This window comes from Eriocheir sinensis, chromosome 38 (genome assembly GCF_024679095.1).
Source record: "Eriocheir sinensis breed Jianghai 21 chromosome 38, ASM2467909v1, whole genome shotgun sequence".
Taxonomy (NCBI): Eukaryota; Metazoa; Arthropoda; class Malacostraca; order Decapoda; family Varunidae; genus Eriocheir; species Eriocheir sinensis.
In genome coordinates, this window is record NC_066546.1 from 5,902,584 (window position 1) to 5,924,005 (window position 21,422).

The 21,422-nt window shown below is 39.8% G+C and overlaps 1 protein-coding gene and 1 long non-coding RNA gene across 5 annotated transcripts in view; both read right to left on the reverse strand.

Annotated features, from left to right (window-relative positions):
• Positions 1–274: 274 nt before the first annotated feature.
• LOC127008589 (uncharacterized) lies at positions 275–752 on the reverse strand. The gene is made up of 2 exons (XR_007761198.1): positions 633–752; positions 275–386 (listed from the first exon to the last, which is right to left on the reverse strand). It is a non-coding gene; the product is annotated as an uncharacterized LOC127008589 (long non-coding RNA).
• A 1,453-nt stretch (positions 753–2,205) lies between these two features.
• The window catches only part of LOC127008579 (uncharacterized), an 85,577-nt gene continuing 66,360 nt past the window's right edge, over positions 2,206–21,422 (reverse strand). For 2 of the 4 annotated variants that reach the window (XM_050880787.1, XM_050880788.1), the window contains exons 2-7: positions 5,307–7,721; positions 4,057–4,310; positions 3,791–3,951; positions 3,476–3,635; positions 2,984–3,286; positions 2,206–2,595 (exon numbers count right to left, since the gene is read on the reverse strand). In XM_050880787.1, coding sequence (XP_050736744.1) covers positions 2,571–2,595; positions 2,984–3,286; positions 3,476–3,635; positions 3,791–3,951; positions 4,057–4,310; positions 5,307–7,505 — 3,102 coding nt within the window. In that variant the 5' untranslated portion in view covers positions 7,506–7,721 and the 3' untranslated portion in view covers positions 2,206–2,570. The remainder of the gene's footprint in view (positions 2,596–2,983; positions 3,287–3,475; positions 3,636–3,790; positions 3,952–4,056; positions 4,311–5,306; positions 7,722–21,422) is intronic. The other 2 variants (XM_050880790.1, XM_050880791.1) reach the window with 2 other exon arrangements.

A 21,422-nucleotide genomic window follows, 5' to 3' on the forward strand; every position in this document is an offset into this window, starting at 1 on the left:
AATGATAATTATGATAAATTACTATTATTATTATTATTATTATTATTATTATTATTATTATTATTATTATTATTATTATCATCATCATCATTAGCTCCGCCAACGAAGTTGGAAGGTTATATTTTCGGTCCGGTCAGTATATATGTTTATTTATTTATTTATTTGTTTGTTCGTTAAGTCTCCTGTGCACAATTTTGCGGATATCTCAACCAATTTTTCAGGGACGCCTCGTGTCCATCCAGAATAGAACCCATTAATTTTTTTTATGTCAAAGGTCAAAGGTCAAGATCAATGTTGTACAAAACGTCAGATTGGCCATAACTTCGGTTCTCGTCATCGTAGCTACTTCAGACTTGGTTCACATTTTAGCTCATGGAAAGACGCACCTTGCATGGCCTTGACCTTGACCTTGACCTTTGACTTTGACCTCGAAAAGTTTGCCCAAGGTCAAAGTTTCCAAAAAATTAATTTCATGAAATTTCAAAACAAATGCTTCCATATGATACACCTTGTCCATCCAGAATAGAACCCATTATTTTTTTGTCAGAGGTCAAGGTCGCACAAAACGTCAGACCATAGCTCCAGTTCTCGTCATCGTAGAGACTTCAGACTTGGCTCATGGAAAGACGCACCTTGCATGGCCTTGACCTTGACCTTTGACTTTGACCTCGAAAAGTTCGCCCAAGGTCGAAGTTTCCAAAAATAAAATAGAATTTAATCATATTTCAAAACAAATGCTTCCATATGATGCACCTTGCATGGCCTTGACCTTGACCTTTGACCTTGACCTCGAAAAGTTCGCCCAAGGTCAAAGTTTCCAATTTTTTTTTTATCAAATTCCAAAACAAATGCTTCCATATGATGCACATGATCACAGTTGATGCCCATACCAATTTTCAAGACGATCTTTGGCAGAGTTGTGCACTCTCCAAGTGCATTACGTCTAGTTATTATTATCATTATTACAATCAAACAATATTGATCTTGGCTACATTGAAGAGAGAGAGAGAGAGAGAGAGAGAGAGAGAGAGAGAGAGAGAGAGAGAGAGAGAGAGAGAGAGAGAGAGAGAGAGAGAGAGAGAGAGAGAGAGAGAGAGAGAAAATGAAGTTACAATGAAGTTAAAAAAAAAAACAGATATAGTATATGTACTATGGTATATGTTATGCATAAAAAAAAAAATTATACGGGACATGAGATTGAGCGGCGATCATGTTAGTGCTTGCTTGTACTGCTGTACACTGCCATGTACAGTCTTCGTCAGAGGCAGTCATGGCGCGCCGCCTTGGGTTGAGTGACGAACAGATTTACTCTGAGTTATTCATTTAGTATTTAATTTTGAATAATAACTGAAGAGTCAGAATGATTGAATCACTGATTCTGATGAGTGATACCGATTGACTGATTGAGTCCGATTCACTGTAAAAAAAAAAAAAAAAAAAAAAAATATGTGAGCATGCTGCGCTGCAAATGTCTTCGATAGTTTTCTAGGTACCGCAGGATCTTTTAGTGCGGTATTTTCAGAAAGTTTGTGGTAGTGCAGTACTTTTTTTGTGATGCGGTACTACTGCACTACCGCACTAATTAAGTACCGCACTTGCCCACCTCTGCTAACTGGTATCAGTACTTGGATTCAAGGACTTGTGTTTGTACTCTAGTTCAACTAGAGTAATGAGACCTGTTCACACTTGGATATGTAATATGTATTATGATGTACTTGTACTTGTACTCAGGTATAATCAGTTGTACTGGAATCCAAGCCTGGTTTGGAGTAAAGAGTTTTATAATCTTTTTATGCTCATTGGCCAATGAGCAAACCAACTCTTTGACATCTTAGAGCAAAGAATACATAACAGCAATGTGTACACCAAAACCCTTGAAGGTGACTGGGCATCACACTAGGAAAATACTAAAACATATTTTAAAAGAATACATAACAGCAATGTGTACACCAAAACCCTTGGAAGGTGACTGGCCATCACACTAGGAAAATACTAAAACATATTTCACAGCAACTTAGTAAAGCACCTCCATGGTGTGGCAGTTAGCACACATGTCTATGAATCTATGGGCTGGGGTTCAGTCCCAGCCTGGGCAGTTGGCATGTAGCCCACCCAGCTGTTCATCCTCCCCTTCAAAGGCAAACTTGGGGACATATGGCGTCGCTGCAGGTAGCCTCAGTGCTTATCTCCACTTCATTAAATGTAAACTGTGGTAACCTATGGGAGCGGTGAGCAGCGGGCTTTTTTTTTTTTTTTTTTTTTTTCACTCTTTGTTGCCCTAAAACCGTCACACTGGCCCTGTGGCCCTGGGTTGTGGGTTCTCAGCGCCTTGCCCACCACACGCTCCAGGGCTGGGAGGGTGAAGATGAGCGCCAATGTAGCCATTGTAGAATATGCCCCAAACTTAACCTTTACTTACTTTAATGAATGAAAACCCAGTCCTTCACAGCCTCAAATCACAAAGGGCCTCTGCATGGGAGACACTGAATCCCACTCCCCATCTTGGCCTGGGCCATTCATTACCTCTGCAATGTGTCGCCACATGAAGGCTTCCTGTCTCACCGGTCAGGCTACCACACACTGGACTCATCAGAGCTGTGGGGAAATATTTTTGTTTATAAACAACACATTTTGTAGGTCATTTTAAAGTATTCAGCTCAAGTTTCATTCCACTGTTGGCTTTAATTGTCCAACTTTTTTATTCCTGACCCTTGCTCTTCCAGTACTGTTCACGATGCCTTCTGAATAACTTGGATTAACTTGGACTAACCCACATTGCTTTAGCTTGTCCAGTACCAATAAAAATGGAGTTTGGCATCACATCGTACAGTTTAGCTCTAAATAGTTACAATTAGTGTTTTTATAAGTTGTTTTATTTATGTTTGACACTTTGCTCATACTTTTTTAGCGAAGTAACTCCCCTAATTCCCTTTTTCCCCACTGTATGCATGAGAGGATTCATAATACTTGAATGAGGCCTTACCAGTATAGGGCACAGCCAAGACTTTGCCTGGCAAACTCCTTAAGATCCAATAGTTCATTTTTCTCGAAAGTGGAGAAGAAGCGAATGCCTCCTTTCTTGTTCACCTTTACTCCTAGCTCCTTCAGGCACTTAAGGATGTCAGTGCAACGCTTGGCAGTAAAGTTGCATTGAGGGAACATAATGGAGTTGAACATCCTGCAAGACCATTGGTTTTGCTGATCATTACAGTGAAGTACTCTGGCTGTGGAACACTTGAATAACATGTTTGCTGCTATACTTGATGTCCATTTGGTGCCAGATGTTCTATCAAGTCAATAAAGTGCAATCTACTTATTAGTATTTGATATAAAAAAATAATCAGTGAAGGAAATTCGTAATTTTCTTTGATAAAATCAGAGTCCATGAGAAATAAAATTCCATATCAAAGGGAAAGATGTGTTAAAACTAATGTAATTGACAGTTTTACCAGCACAAGTGTCAGATTTGACTTACCCCTCAGCAGGAAGGAGTGCACGAATCACTCCACACTTCATCTCCCAGTCTTTATCTACCCCAGAGAGCCAAAGACTGCCAGTCTCTCTTCCCTGAAGGGGTTTTAGAACAGGCAGAGGCGTCAGGTCATCAGGCCTGACCTCTGACATCACGTGGATTCCTGCCAAATCAAGAGGGTAGTTTTAATATTCAGAAAACACTGTAAAGTTAACCATAAAAGTTGCGTTTGAAAAATATAATATGTTTCCTGAAATAAGTTTCAAATGAAGGTATCATAAATCACTTTATAAAGTACCTGCATGTTCATCTTCTCACCTATATATGTAATATCACTTCTTTTGTTCACCAAGTCATTCAGTTCCACCAGAAGTTGCTTGGCATGTTCTGTGTTGGCAAAGGCAATCTTCAGCTCTGTTGTGGTCTCTGGCAGGCAGGAAAGTGTGCCCAGATGGCCTGTGAATTTAGTCACGCTGCACCTGCAGAAACAAATGTAGCATGTCTTGAAGGGAGTGTTCTGTGTTTTGGAACAATTCATCAAGACACTGCCTCAATATTCCCCCAAGTATTTCCTGTTTCCGTACCCATAACTGCTGCATCCCTCAGGCTGCAGCTTGCCTAGGTATTCATCAGAAGAGCCACATTCCTTATTCTTCCATTGATGTTTGAAGAAAATTTGCACTGCACAGTCCCTCTGTGAGAGCTGGCACAACATATCATCCAGGCGTGGAATGTAGGTCACTTCATTCTCCAGAATAACCTGCACAGGGATGTTGGTGTCCAGGTATTTGAACAGTGCAAGGGCAGCTCCCATATGGCCATCGCGGACTATGAGTTGCTGAGGACAGAACAAAACATGTTAATCTGTGTTCATGACAGAGGCTGATCAAGATGTTTCAATGTTTCCTGCATTGTGAGTTGATGGCAGGCCTGGGGAGATTACACGGCTATTATATTCAAATATGATTACTTGGCAAACTCCAGATTACAATTACAATTATAGAGGTAGAGTTGAGAGCATACGCTATAGCTGCGCATGGCGACACTGCTCATCTCCGTCCTTTTGGCTCTTTGACCCGGTGATGGGGGAGAACCCTTAACCCGACATAGGGCCAGTGCAACATCCGGGTTACCACAGTTTACCTTCCCCAAGTTTCCCCAAGTACCCATTTACCGACCATCCCAAAAGGAAGGATGAACAGTTGAGTGGACTGCAAGCAGACTGTCAAGGCTGGGATTCGAACCCAGGCCTGCATAGTCAGAGTCAGGAATACTAACCACTGCACCAGAGGCTCTTAAAATCATGATTAATAAATCTGACAGCAATCGATTTTATTATAATTGGGAGGAACTTGTGTCTAAATTTGGAGTGGTACGACAAAGTTGCCCATGATTTTGTAAAGATCTGAATTCTTTCTCGGGTCAAATCAGCTTCATGATTCCCACAATTAAACGGCTGTACACTCATAATTATGGAGTCAGAAAAGATCGGAAAGATGGAATTGAGGGTAATGGTGACATTTGTCCACACTACACAGGCCATAATTCTCTACTTATTGCCATAGCATGAATTTCTCACAGATTGAGGGAAAAATACAGCATTGAATGAGACAGTATACCATTAATGAATAAGCACTAAATGGTCTGATCAATACACTTCGTTGGCAGTTGTGTGCCCTTATAGCTGTTAATCTGTGTAACAACAGATGTCCACAAGTGATTAGCCAACTTTCCTGTCACTAGTAATTTAACAGTACAGTGTTGTTTGAGTGTAATGGCAGTGTTCCCATTGCATCTAAGTAATAAGACATGGCTCGAGCTCATAACTACTCACGAGGTCATTTAGTGGAGCTAGAAGGGTGGCCAGCGTGTCATCACATTTGGCTTCCACAAGAATGTCAAGCCACTTGGTTCCCTTGAACTCAGCTTCCTTTAGTATATCAACAAGATCCTCAGCATACCTATGTAACATGTCAGGGCACTGATGAGTCAACAGACCTGTCAGGTGTAAGAGCATGTTATCATACTTGGCCAGGTTTTGATCTGTTTTAAGAAGATCATTGCAAATCTTTTTCAGCGACTTTATGTCTTCACTTTCAGATCTCTGAAGGATATCATCTATTTCAGCCTTTGTAATGCCACGATTCATCAACAAAGATTTAATCTTCTTTTCTTGTTCTTCATTCTTTAGTTTATTATTAATATATGTCATGAATTGATTTGCAGCATAAAATTCTAAAATGCTTTTGTGAGGCACAGTCAGCTCAGTTATGTAGCCACTGCTTGTCCACTCCTTTTCAACTACAAGAAAAGCTTCAATCATTTCATTGAAAGGGACTTCTAAGTCTTCACACTTCTTTTCCAGTACATCTTTTGATTCAGTAGAGAGCTGCATTGAATCTGATAGAAGCGTGTCCATGCAAACTCTGTACAAATCTTTCTGAAACTCCCTTACTACTTCTTGACTTCTACCTTCGGGCAGGGCCACACAACCTAACCTTTCCTGGAGTCGTGCCTGCAAGCGAGACTCAATCAGCTCCAGGAAGGCAATGTAGAGACCAGTTGAGGTTGTTTCAGGATTCACTTTGGTGGGGTCAGAGGCCCAGAGGTAGGTGAGAAGTGTGAGGTTGAGAGGCAGTCGATAGTGCTCACCAAGGCGGGCCTGGGACTGTTTCAAGAGGTCAACCAGCTTCTGGGTGTCCTGATAACTTTGTTTCTCTTTTATCATTTCATTGTGTAATTTTGATACAAATTCCACTCTTTTTTCCAAAGATATTCCTCTTAGCTTCGTTTGAATCTTCTTAGTGTGTGCACCAAGAACATTGCAAAGGTCAGAGAGCTTGCTGGGCCTTGTGGTGATCAGGAGTTGTAAGTGACCTTTGCTACTTGGTACTTGTTTATGTAATAGTTCTGTGATAAGCTTCTCAGACTCTGTATTTAGTTCATCAAAGCCATCCATGACAAGCAAGACCTCCAGCTGAAGTACAGACCTAACTAGGTCAGCATCATCAAATTTGTATGAAGCTGTTGGCAGGAGGCCCTGAATTAGCCCTAAGTAAGAGGAGATCCTTTTTTTTCCTTCGGCCCAGAAAACCAAGTCATAGCGTTCAAGACCTGTAAAAATAGTGGATCCTTTTGCCCAGTCTGACAGGATCAGTTTTGTTAAAGTGGTTTTGCCAGCTCCTGCATCACCTTCCACTATTATGACTGTTGGCTTCTCCTCAAGTTCAGTCTTCACCTCAAGCAGCTCCTTGTATCCCACTTCATGGGTTTCATCCATGTTCTCACATATGACTTCAAGCTTAGTAAACACATTTTCAACATCCAGCCGTTCCTTCCCTGTCACAAAGGATGCTGGATCAATCTTTGATGTATCTTTATATTGTTCTGGCAACTCCTCTCTCCCAATTTCAATAATGGATTTTTTCTGTTCTTCTCTAAACTTTGACAGCTCATTAAATTCTTTTTCTCCTAGGCGTGCGGTCATAATATGACACACCTGATTACTTATTTCCTTGACGGTACTTTGAACTTCATCATCAGACACTCCATACTTACTCCCAGCTTTTTTAACTATTTCCTTTAATACTTCTTTAATGTCTTTGCACTTTTCATTCATAACATCATCAGCAGGTATTTTCTCTCCATGAAACAATGAATTCCTAATATTTTTAACTTTTGTGCAGAGGGATTCCAAGTTTTCTTGCCCATCTTTCCATTTATCTTTTGCTTCTGCAAGCTGATCACAACCCCACCTGATGCAAGCAAATATAAGGGTGACATCGTAAGACTCTCCAGAAGGATCATTGTTGATTGTTTCATGCATATTAGGGCGAAATTTTTTTTCATAATCCTTATTGCTCATGCCTTTATTTCTTAAGTAGTCTCCTATTGACTCTGTGGATTTTTTCTTGCATCCCCACTTGAATACACAGTGAAGGGCATGACGACCTTCACTAGCCACTATCTTCATCAGTCTGAACACCCTGCGATCCTCGTCTCCTATTCCACCAGGGGAGGGTTCTAGTGACATTGTGGTTTGTGAAGTGGTGGGTCTTGCTGAAGGAACTGATAGATGTGGATGCTGTTAAAACTAAATGCTGCTTCTTCAGTTCTGCAGGAAAGGTGTAGGCTGTCTTTCATCATTCCAGCTTGTTCTGAAGTGTTTGGTGCTTTCACCCCCCTGGCTTGTTGCTATGATGAATCCTCATAGATCACTACCCCAAAAATGCAGACGGTCTGTTTGTGGCTGTTGAGGAGAAAAAGAAATCCAATTATTTTTTCAGCATTTAATTTTTTATTTTTTTTAATTTTTTTTTAAGGGGGGAGAATTCACCAAATTACACTTAAAACCTTGGGGTTAAAATCTTAGTGTAGGTATTAACAACATTATTACAAAATCTCAAAAAGCTGCCAATATTAAAAAATTCCTCAGGCAAACTCCTTTTCACAGGTTCTTTAAATCAGAACTAAACATAAATAGTTTGATTATGAAATGTCCAGCTTAAGCTGTTTACTTCGACTAACTTGATGCTATGAGTGGCTGAGAAATAGCTAAATGTGGAACAAATACGAGTATCAAAACAGCATGGAATGGAGATTAGCATGCCCCTCACATAACCATGCAGCTGATAATAATTTTCTCACTCAAATATCATTGTTACTGGATGGTTTTGGTTACAAAATAAACCTGTGACAGCTGACACCCAGCCCTGACGCTCCTCAAGAATAAGGAAGAATTTAACATCCAAATCCGTCATATATTATTAATGTGATGTACAATGGATTTCTTCTTTACATAAAAATAAGAAATCCGTCAGCATTTCATTATTAGTTATCTTCACCATCACACACATTGCGGAAGAGACAGAGAGAGGATACACTACACTGACCAGATCAGCTGGGTCTTCTTCTTCTGGGGTGCTTTAGGGGTCTATGTAATAGGTAACTCTCGATTTACGCGAGTATTGTGTCCTTGAATAGGTCGCGTAAATCAAAAACAATGTAAATCAAACAAGAGGTAGGTTTCTATCGAAAAATAAATATTCATTTCATGCACGATTTTGGACCCCGCGTAATTTAAAAAACGCGTAAACCAAACTCGCGTAAATTGAGAGTTACCTGTACATGTATGTATGGTAGATTGCCACATATCAACATGGGCTACAATTTACTTGAACTTGGGGTCACAGGGTGTGGACTGGACACTAGTGGCCAGGGGGGCACGCACCCCTCCACTGGCCATGCCCTCATACCCACCTCTGATCTGATTTCAGAATATGCCCCAGTAACCTTCCATGTGGCATCAGAAGCTCCACTTGCCTAGTAACCCCCATATTCATCAGTGCCTCACTCCCCCCCCCTAGTTATGTCACTGCATAGGTTTTAGGCAGGAGGAAGGGGAGGGACTTAATTTACGTTGCGTACTCTGCACGTATTGACCCTTCATTGATTTTGCGATTCATCGAAAAATGCCCCCAATATAGTTTTATTAATATTAATATTAATACTCTCAATTTACGCGAGTTTGGTTTTCGCGATTTTTGAAATAACGCGGGGTACAAAATCCAAATAAATATTTAATTTACACGTTTTTTCACTTATACGCGATATTTTATGGAGTGGCCACCAGATGTCTCACGCAACTGGACTCACATGGCGCCGCGGCCACACAGCTGAGCTCAGTTCTTCCCGCGCGCCACTTGAACAACAATACAGTACCCACGCTGCCACGCTACTCAACAATAGGGGTGGGCAGGTACCGGTACCAGTACCGGTACTAATGGTACCAGCTATATGGTACGGTACCGGTAGCAGACTGCTCGGTACCGGTACCAATACTAGCCAGTCGCTCATGGTGTCCTTCATTTCTTCCTCACACGAGTGAGGCGGAGAGTGAGTGCCTGAGTTTATATCTCTCTCTCTCTCTCTCTCTCTCTCCACTGAATGAAGTGAATATTTATTTTTTGATAGAAACCTACTCTTGTTTGATTTACATTGTTTTTGATTTACGCGACCTCTTCAAGGACACAATACTCGCGTAAATCAAGAGTTATCTGTATATATTGTTCAGTGTTGTGTAGTCGCGCACTGCATTATAATTCATCATAATTATATATCTGCCAGGTGTCTTTTATATTTTTCGAGAACTTATAGTTAACCATATACTCATTATATACAGCCATTAACTTGTAGCCCATGAAATCGGAATAATTTGTGGTTTTTAATGGTCAATTGTCGGCTGTTTCCGTTTAATCTTTATACCTTTACATACCGTTAAACTTTGAAAATTAATACACTTCGTTCACCATCCCCCCCCCCCCAAAAAAAAAAAAGATTAAATATATTGCAATGGCCTCTTAATTAGAAAGTCTTGTTGGCCTCTTTGAAAGTCATCTTAATTGGCCTCTTTGAATATCTCAATTTTCTAGTGAAAAAACGTGTTCCTTGTTTGTCTTCCTCGTCCAGTCACGCACACTGATATCACCACCATGCACAGTCCCACCTCTCCCTTTTTGACCTCCCACGACCCTACAGAGGACTCGATCTAGGGTACAATCAAGGGTACGTACTAGACGTTAGGCCTTGCCTGGGCTGTTATCAGGGAACAAATATCGTAACCACTATATATATATATATATATATATATATATATATATATATATATATATATATATATATATATATATATATATATATACACGCCAGCAGGAAGCACACTGCCACGGCCACGCCTGCCGCGTCAGGCATGAGTCATGGAGAACACTTCGGTTGCCACACTTTGCTTTCTTCCCGTACTTGTTATAGTGATCCCCTTCGATCTCTCCCTCCTTTTAATTCCCTTCTCCATCTTTATCTACTCTTCCTTTCCTCCTTCTCTCCCTTCTATCCCTTCCACATCCTCATTCATCTAGTTCCCTTTTTTTTTTCCTTCCTTCCTCCTTCCTTTCCTTCATTTATTCTCTTCTCTTGCTTCTAATTCCCTTCCTCCGCCTTCTAAGCAAGGGCGTCAAATTAAGAGTTTCAACATCGCAGTACACTAATTGTTCATGTGCATGCCTTATTGTTAAAGTGTGCCTCCTGCCCCTCCCCGTTTATATTACATCTTGAGGCGACAGTGCCTTGTTTAGACTGGAGGCACAGCACAGCAACAAGAGTCAGCTGATCCTGCCTGACCTTGAATCTGCCTCGCCTCATGACGTCATTTCCCTCACCAAGCATAAGCCTTCAACCATCATCAGCTATAGTTAACAGTTTCTTCATCCACAACAAGGCAGTCATAAAACTATAACAATACAACAATTAAGACTTGTAGGCTACCTAGCTGGTGCATTACTGATCGAGTGAAAAAATGTATATGCATGACCGATGAGTTTAGAATGGAAGCTGCCCTGGGTTCATATGGCACCTTGCCCCACGCGGTGACACCTGATCCACTTAATTATTTATTTCTTAATTTTATTGATTATACTGAATTTATGAATTTGACCCTTATTATGAAGCTATATATACACAGAATGTATAAAAAAAATTATAAGCAGAGAGAGATATTTAGAAGCCCCGTTCACACTGTGCCGACTCTAGGCCACGACAACCCAGCGAGTTTATCATTTGACAAGTTGGTTCCTACGCTCCAAGAAGGGGGGGAGGTTTTATTGAGGTCTTGGTGTCTTGCCGACTGTCTGGGACATTCGGCCAACTAGTTGCCACCATGTCGTGCTCAGGATCCTGGTCGTGCTAACCCTCACGACTCCAAACTCCCGTCACGACGTCGGCGCAGCATTCGGCAAAAGTCTCAAGAGTCAACAGGGCCGGATTATCTTGTACGCCAAGTACGCCGTAGGGGTGTGGGTGGCGTAGGGCCCAATGCAAGCTTAATCCGGGCCTGAGAGTCAAGACCTCTTTCAAGACATGCCCGACCCCTTCACATCAACACCCAAGACCTCGTGTACCCATAGAGTCGTGGGTAGTCGTGACCCAAAGTCGGCACAGTGTGAACGGGGCTAGAGAGAGAGAGAGAGAGAGAGAGAGAGAGAGAGAGAGAGAGAGAGAGATTACTACTACTACTACTACTACTTTAACTACTACTACTATAACTACTACTACTATAACTACTACTACTATAACTACTACTACTATAACTACTACTACTATAACTACTACTACTACTACTATAACCACTACTACGATAACTACTACTACTATAACTATTACTACTATAACTATTACTACTATAACTACTACTACTACTTCTACTACTACTACTACTAGGTGCTACTTTGGCTTGTTATCTACAAGCAAAAGATATCTACACCACACTTTGGCTTGATATCTACAAGGAAAAAATATTTACACTATACCAATTTTATTTTGGACTCATAAAATAAAGATGTACTTGAAATATTGAAATTTTTTATTTCGTTTATGTTTTAGCAATAAACAGCATGCACCTCGGCTAAAATGTCTGCACAGTACAAAATTTAATTTGAATATCTACATAGTAAATCACAATACATTATATATAACAGAAAATTTAATTGAAACAGTAAAAAATTCTAAAATGTCTAATTTAATTGAAACTAAAAAAATCTAAAATGTCTAAAATGTCTAAAATGTTTATTAAAAATATTCTAGCGATAAACAGCACGTACATCGGATAAAAATGCTAAATATAAGTCAGGAGCTTCTTTTCTCATCATCCGCCAGCAGAAGTAGTCTAGATGGGATTGAAGTGTTCTTTGATTGCAGCCTCTCATTTTTTTCAATATACGAATCTTCGCGTCAAGCCATGATCTTTCAATTCCTTGTGTATGTGCTCCGGTGTTGAGATTGACGTAATTTTGCTGATGATTTACGGAAAAATGACGAAAATTGAGTTGGTTTAAATTAGAGTAAGCTCTCCATTCGTCGGAATGGATTACTGAGCCTTCAGCGACTTCTCGCTGAATAATTGGTTGAGGTGTCTCACGGTCTCTTCTTTGGACGTAAAAATATCGGCAATCTGACCCCTTCTTCAAACCGAACACCCAAGGACCATCAATGCGCCTTCCATGGTTACGGTTATTCTCCACTTCAGCTTCGCTGTCTGTTGAATTTGGAGCCCTGTCTCCCTGCAACATTCAACCTCTGTTGTATTTTCTACGTCCTGTAAAGCGTGCTTCATCAATTTGCACAGGCTCTTCTTCAGTGCCCACCATTTGACCACGATTCTGGACTGAAACAATCGCTGTACAAACTTCTCTGCACATAATGAACCAATCGCATATTGCTTCAGTGCCTCACTAGTTAAACTTTGAACCAAATCATGAGAGGTCTTGTATGAAATAAAAGGTCAATTCTAAAATTTGGCAAAGAGAGAGCTTGCAATTTAGTTTGTTATTTAAATCTGTGAAGTGAAAAAATACATTGCCTCTGCGAACTGAACGAAAAGTTTGACATCCACGGTTTTTGCAACGAAGAACGGGCGTAAATTCGCCATTTCGTCTTCTTTTCCGAGCATCCTTCATCTTTCCGCCACATCGATGACACGGTGAAACACATTGTTCTTCATCCAAAAGTTCATGTCTTCTTAAAAATGCCAATGCCGTAGTTTCGTCACTGATTTCGGTGTAGAAGTCTTTTGCGAGCATCTTGAGGGCTGTATCAAAGCCTGAAATAAAAGGAGGATTTACTAAGGTTAATGGAATTAAGAAAAATAAATAACTGGTCTATCTTTGAAATCAAGGAAACAAAGTAGATTACAAGCAAATTAGAAATTAGATAACAAACTATAGATAACATACCAAAGCTGTCTGGAATGATGTCTGTGGCGAAATGAAGTGTGTTGTTGCCACATGACCCTTGTTGACTCGGGACTGGACCTTCCACCCATGCTTCAGGCTCTCTAACCACACATTCTCTCGAAACCAAGAGAAGTGTTTTCCTTGTTTTTGTATCGTGTGGAAGAGTGATCAGAGCCTCAACACTGAAACAGACATTCCACTCATACTTCAGGCTCTCTAACCACACATTCTCTCGAAACTAACGAAGAGAAGTGTTTTCCTTGTTCTTGTACCACACATTCTCTCGAAACCAATGAAGAGAAGTGTTTTCCTTGTTCTTGTACCACACATTCTCTCGAAACCAATGAAGAGAGGTGTTTTCCTTGTTCTTGTACCACACATTCTCTCGAAACCAATGAAGAGAAGTGTTTTCCTTGTTCTTGTACCACACATTCTCTCGAAACCAATTAAGAGAATGTTTTCCTTGTTCTTGTACCGTGTTGATTGCAATATAAGGTGTAGATCGCATAACAAAGTAGATTCATGAGACGTAGATCGCAATGTAAGTGTAGATATCATACCAAAGTAGATTCATGACACGTAGATAAAAAGCCAAAGTAGCACCTTATTTTTTTTTTTTTATTTATTTGTTTATTTATTTTTCTTTTATTGGTAAGCTATGTGGATGAGGTGAATGAATGACTATGAATGATGCTGATGAAACAAAACAAAAAAATAAAACTGCAAACCTCTAAAAATAATAAATATGGTCTAATAGCCCAGCCAGGGCTGATGGCAAAAAAAAAAAAATTCTCTCTCTCTCTCTCTCTCTCTCTCTCTCTCTCTGTGTGTGTGTGTGAGAGAGAGAGAGAGAGAGAGAGAGAGAGAGAGAGAGAGAGAGAGAGAGAGAGAGAGAGAGAGAGAGAGAGAGAGAGAGAGAGAGAGAGAGAGAGAGATTTACATAGAAAATCAGACCACACAGACCCCATGGTCCAGACTAGGTGGTCTGTCCTTAAATCTAAGTGATTCTATATTAATCAGAAGGCTCCAAAACGATGCATTTCAACTCTAGTTGATATTAAGTTGAAGGAAGTGACCGTCGAACTTGTTTTTGAAGGAGTCAATCGTGTTACACTGGGCCACTGACGGTGGGAGCTTATTCCATTCTCGCACTACAACGTTAATGAAGAAAAATTTGGTGCAGTCTGAATTTACTTGTCTACATTTGAGTTTTACGCCATTGTTCCTCATACGCAAAGTGGCATCGATCATAAACAATGTTGATCTGTCTACATTCGTGAAACCATTAAGTATTTTAAAACATTCGATCAGGTTTCCTCGGAGGCGACGTTTCTCAAGAGAGAACATGTTAAGGGTGGAAAGTCTTTCTTCGTAGGATTTGTTGCGCAAGGAAGGGATCATTTTTGTTGCCCGACGCTGAACACCTAATTTAGCAATGTCCCTTGCATGGTGGGGGAGACCAAAACTGTACCGCATATTCCAAGTGGGGTCTGACTAAACTATTGTAGAGTGGAAGTATTACATCTTTATTCTTGAATAAAAAGTTTCTTTTAATGAAGCCTAACATTCTGTTCGCTTAATGTGCTGCATCGATGCATTGCTGTGAGAATTTGAGGTTTGACGCGATTTTGACCCCCAAGTCCTTAACGCATTGAACGCTTTTGAGTTTAACGCCGCGCATTTCGTAATCGAACTTCTGATTCCTTGTTGAAGGAACTTGAGAGAGAGAGAGAGAGAGAGAGAGAGAGAGAGAGAGAGAGAGAGAGAGAGAGAGAGAGAGAGAGAGAGAGAGTGTGTGTGTGTGTGCGTGGGAATGTGTGATGGGTTGGGTCAAGGCCATCTAGAGGGGGAGGCCTCTTCACTGGGGGGGTGAGTAGGCCGTGACGTAGCACAGGTAGTGCTACTGCTAGTAGTGTCTGGTCAGCTGCGGTCGAGAGAGGTCACGCTCTCTGTTTTGTGCATTAATGACGGCGAAAACATTGAAAAAATTGTAAACATTAACATTATTTGTGCCTCTCACTAAGACAATACATACTGCCATACAAGTGCTGTGTGCCTTACTGTGAAGGAAACTTCAAAACTGGACCCAGAGTGAGCGTGGAGTGAGCGTGTTTTCCTTCCTCCAAGACAAGGAGGTGTCCGCCAAGTGGCTGCGTGCCACCAACGAAGCAACAAACTAAGCAGCTACATGATATGTTCAGCATTGTGAGATAAGTATAGTTAGTACAGTCAGTAGGTTTAAAATCCATTTCGGGTGTATTAAATAAAGGAAGATGAAGGTTTATCCGGCATTATAACAACAGTAATATATTTATAAAATAGCCTGTGTTACACATGTATTATATATGAATATGAATATTCATTGATGTGAATATATGAATATGATGCGTTATGAAAGGAATGTGACTGTGATATGAATATGTATATAGTATGACTAATTACTGATGAATATAGTATGAACATGATGTGATTCTTTAGATATGCTATGCATAATATGTGATGTGAAAAAATTGAATAACGATATAATTATATGAATATAAACATGAAACATGGATATGAATATAGATGTAAAAGATATGAATATGTGATATGAAAATGAATAAAATATGGTTATATGATATGCATGAGAAATTAATATCAATAACTACCATGCTACTGGGATGTGATAGGCTGTTATGAATATGAATGTGATGTGATTATAATGAGTATATGATATGGCATGGATACGATGAAAAACATATATTATCTAATGTGGATATGAATGTGTTATATTGTCTCTCTCTCTCTCTCTCTCTCTCTCTCTCTCTCTCTCTCTCTCTCTCTCTCTCTATCTATATATATATATATATATATATATATATATATATAAAAATATATATATATATATATATATATATATATATATATATGAATATTACTACAGGTGTAATGGTCTGTTTTTCCCCCCGTCCGAAATTCCCCCCGGGGGAAATATGGCTCAGGATATATATCCCCCTGGGGGAATTTTGTCCCAGGATAATATTCCCCCCTCTGGGCCAAGATTCCCCCAACCCCACTGCTGTTATAAGCGTATGTCTATGGCGACGTGTAGCAACTACAGCCTGCCACACAGGATAATTATCATCACGACAAAACTACCATCACTTGGGCTCTCACAATCGCTCTCTTTTTATCTGTTTTCCTTCTAGTCTTGGCGCCAACATGCTTCACAGTTGTCCGAGCAGTGGCAGTGGAAACAGCTGCGTCAGAATATGGAGGAGCTCGATCGATCCTACATACCACACATGCTACCAATATCTGGATAGCGGGAAGTATCCTGATGGACTAAACAAAGACGAAAAGCGTGATATTAGAAAAAAGTGCGAACCCTTTTGTGTTAAAGATGGATATTTAATGCATAAACGAAAAATGAATAATGAAGTTCAGTTACGTCGTGTTGATGAAAACGGAAGTGAGCCGAGTTATCAAAGGTTGTCATGAAGGGTTTGTTGGTGCACATATGGGAAGGGATAAGACAACTGGAAAAATTACTGCTAAGTATTATTTTAAGGGCATCAAAGAACTTGTTAGTGGTTATGTTTTTAAATGTGACAAGTGCCAGAGAGCAAGTAATAAACCAGCAATGCAAGCTCCAGAGTTACATCCAGTGTCTGTTCCTGAAAAAGGTTGGTCTCAGGTTGGAATGGACTTGATCGGACCCTTGCCCCAGACAGAGAGAGGACACTGTTACGTTGTAGCAATGACCGACTACTTTACGAAATTTCTAGTTGCTTCACCTTTAAAACACAAATCTGCAGCAGAAGTTGCACAGTTCTTTTTAGACACCATATGTGAATTTGGCTGTATAGAAACCTTGATTACCAACCAAGGGAGAGAATTTGTCAACGAACTGAATGATATCATATATGCCAAGTTACAGATAGATCACAGAATTGCTTCAGCCAATCATCCACAAACAAATGGATTGCAGGAGAGATTTAATCAAACCCTCGAAAGAGGTCTTATCAAATGTGTTAATGAAAAACAGAACGATTGGGATTTGCACATAAAGAGAATCCTATTCGGATATCGTACTTCGGTCCATGCCAGCACTGGTGTTACTCCTTTCACTGCAATGTTTAGGAGAGATCCCGTGCTTCCAGTCTACCTAGATACTGAGTCATATGAGGCGGTAGGAACTAGGGTAACGACAGCAGAGACTGTTAAAGAGCTAACAGAGAGAGTGTTGTCAGAAAAAAAGGCAGCTGATGAAAAAATCACTATGAATATTGCTAAAGCTCAAAACAGACAAAAGAAGAACTATGATGCAAGACATACATCTAAATACAATGAAATAGTTGAGGGCTCATTAGTATTATTAAGAAACAACAAAAATAATTACCGAATGGGAGGAAAACTAGAAGCAAAATACATAGGCCCGTATGAAGTTGTTTCTCTTGTAAGCAAAGGACGCGCAAAACTGAAAAACGTTGCATCAAATAAAGAGCTAAAAAACTTGTACCACATAGTGAATTTAAAGGTGTACAAACAAAATGACACGAACGGTTTAAGGCAAGAAGATGACATCACTGGAGCAGAACCGTGCAACGCATCTGTGAATGAGCAGCAGCAATATCCTGAACAAACGGGAGTCCTACATATTCCAGCAGAAGAGAAAGTAATTTTACTCATGTTTGCAGATGAGAATAAGATTATAAGGCCTCATGGAGTTGTCTTAAGTGTAATCCAATCCCACAATCAAAAAGACAAAGGATAAAATGAATGAACACTCCTCAAAAATCCGTTATTTTTAATTGCTTTTTAAGTACTTTTTATCTAGCCCTCCAATAAAGACTTCTTTATTACCATGATCCTGATAATCTGATTATGACAAGTATAATGAGGCATCACCATTGTTCTATCTGAAACTGCTTTTGACTCCAACGTAGACAATAATGAAATAGTATCAGTAACTACGGAACATGACGGATGATATGGTTTAACATTATTATGTGCTGCCTACATACTATCGGTGAGTACTCTGCCATATAAATTCAACACATTATTAGTACTACACAAGTACCAGTAAATTACCAGACTACATAAACTAATATGATTCTGATGTAGAAAAAATTCCTATTATTTTGTCAAACTTACCGTTGATTATGTAATTCATTAAAATAGTTTCTATGTAAGGGGGGGAGAAATGGCCTATAGGGGGAAAAAAATCTTAGGTCTGAAATTCCCCCCGGGGGAATAACAGCCCGGGCTGCTTTTCCCGGGGGGAAATCGAGCCTAGGCTAATTTTCCCTGGGGGAATTTCAGTCAGGGGGGAAATGGTCTGTTTTTCCCCCTGTCCCCCCGGCGGCCTACCGCAGGCTGACCTGCTGTAGTCGCCGGTCGGAGAAATCGAAAATCGTATATGGTCGCCGGTTTACCGGCGCGGCGGTAAGCCGCCGGTCTGCCTGGAATATTGCCTGTTTTACCGGCGGTCAGGACCCGATTGGCTGACCGGGAGTCAGGGATGGGGTATTCGTATTTAATATTCGTATTCGAATACATTCGAATACAGTATTTGGGTTTATTCGTATTCGCATTCGAATACTTGTCATCTGACATCAAAGTATTCCCATTCGTATTCGAATACTTGGGAAAAGTATTCGTATTCTTCGAATAATATGCCGAATAATCTTAAATCTGTCATCAGAAATATGTGTTATTGTTCCTTCCAAGTTACAAATCTTCGTTCCTGTTTGTCCGACGTGTATGATACAAGATCACTAGCGTGGCCGCTGTGACTGTTGGGGTCTGGCGCAGTGTTACCAAATTTAGCATAATTTTATGCTTTTAGCATAATTTAGACTCAAATTAAGTATCTAGTATTATTTCTAGCACAATTGATCTTTTAGCATAATTCTAGCATAATTCTGATTTGTCTGGAATAAATTTTAGCATATATCATTCTTTAAAACTCGGTTTCATTATATCATTTAAGAGGGACTTGCGGAGTACCAATCAAATATTTGAAAGGTTGCTTCAGTTTCTGGTAGAACTGGCCATTCAGCTTCAGCAACGCTTACCTCTCAGTAATACAGTTCGCTCTGATATCTGTTCTATGCTTGATCCTGAGGAAATTATGCGTGGAAGTAATATGTCTGTTGCAAGTATCAGTGCCAAGATTCCTGAAATTGTTAGAGATGAAGAACGATGAACAAAAGTTGGATGATGAATGGTGGTTACTAATCCTAAGTGATGATGCAAAGAATATTCTCTCACTGAATGCTGCCACTGACACTGACACTGAAGTCTTTTGGTCAATATTATAATATGTCACACAGGGTCGAAATACCCACTATAGTCTCCAAACTTGCTAAAGCATCATTAACCATACCAGTATCTAATGCAGACTGTGAGAGAATATTTTCAATGGTTACTTTGAAAAAGACAGAGAAAAGAAACAGGCTCAAAAACAGCAGTCTGGCAAATTAAATCGTAAGTGGAGATCGAAGGCATCAGACAAAGTGAGTGCGTAAAATTTGCGCCTCGAGAAGACATGATAGAGTCGATGGGTAAGAATATATTCCCTCAGTGGCGTACGTAATAATCAGTAAATTGTAATTGACTTGACCAGTTGAAGACCTTATAAGTTTTATTTTGAGAAAAGTTTTCTTGAAACCCGACTTTAATGGGTAATTTTGCATAGTTTGCATAGTTTACGTTCCTTGTCATCATCTGGTTTGCGAAACTGCTCTTTATTTATTCAATATCTGAGTTTTACTCAAAGGCTATCTGAGTTATATCAATTATGTTTCCATTAAAGTATGTTAAGTAACATGCACTGTTTTTAATATATCTTTCGGTTTATTATGTTTAGCTAATAATGAGTCAGCATAATTTTAGCATACTTTATTATTATATTTAGCACATTTTGGGTTGAGTTAGCATATTTTCACAGCACGTCTAGCACATTTTCGTCTTGACGATTTGGTAACACTGGACCAGAGCTCCCACTTTTTGGGGAAATGACACTAGATTGGGAAATTTCATCAATTTTAGTGACAAATCTAGGGAAACTGGCAAATTTGGGGAAATCTAGGGAAATCTTGGATCCGTATTATAAAAGTCTAAATTTGTGGAGTCCATGATTTTTTGGCGTAAATTATATAAAAATTTACTGCTGCTAATCATATTAAAATATTTTATGATCTACACACCATAATATTCCTGTAGGCCTACCCTTTGATTGCTTTTGGAGTACAGCAGTCAAACCTTTCTAGTGCCTTTCAAGTTATCATTGCTCAGTGAAATCTCTTATATAGATTTCTTACATAGATGGGGAGAACCCCATCTGGAATCAAGTGACGCCTCTAACCAAGACAGCAAGTAGATTGTCCTTTAGATGATCTGATGGTTGGCTAATGTGGCATGACCACACAAACCAGTGCCATAATACTCTTGAGCAAGTGGCGAGACAATGCAGTCAGGTTGGCAATCCCGAGTGGAGACCACAGCACAGGACACAATTTTACAATTCAAAGTGATACTCAGCAACCCAAAGTCAATCAAAATCATACAAAATTTGACCAAGAGAAGTGTCGAGATGCCGTTTAAAAGCATTAACAGAATTCACTATGACAACTGATTCGGGTAAATTATTCCAAATGCTAATGACCCGCACTGAGAAGAAACGAGGTCGAACATCAGTGTTGTAACGAGGAACAAAAAGCTTGATGGAGTGGCCTCTTGTGTCTCTGTTGTGATTTCTTACCAAGAGGTGACCAAGATTAGGACAAAACCCTTTCAGAATGTTGAACACCATAATAAGATCAGCTCTGATCAACCTTCCTTTAATGGAGTAAAGACTCAATCTAGCGAGACGTTCACTATATGGCAGATCATGAAAACCGGCAATTTTCTTAGTCCACCTCCTCTAAATATTTTGTAAAAGCCTAATGTCTCCTGTATAACCAGTGAACCAAAGCACAGAGGCAAAGTCCAAGATAGGGCGAATATGAGAGATGAAAACTGCCTTCATGAAATCAGGAGATCTGCAAAGCGTACCCTTTAAAATACTGTAACCAATGCCTCCAGCCTTGCCAGAGATTTCTCTCACATGCAAGTGAAACTTTAGGGAGGAATCCACCCTGACTCCAAGATCTTTATAGTTATCTACATCTTGTAAGGCTTGG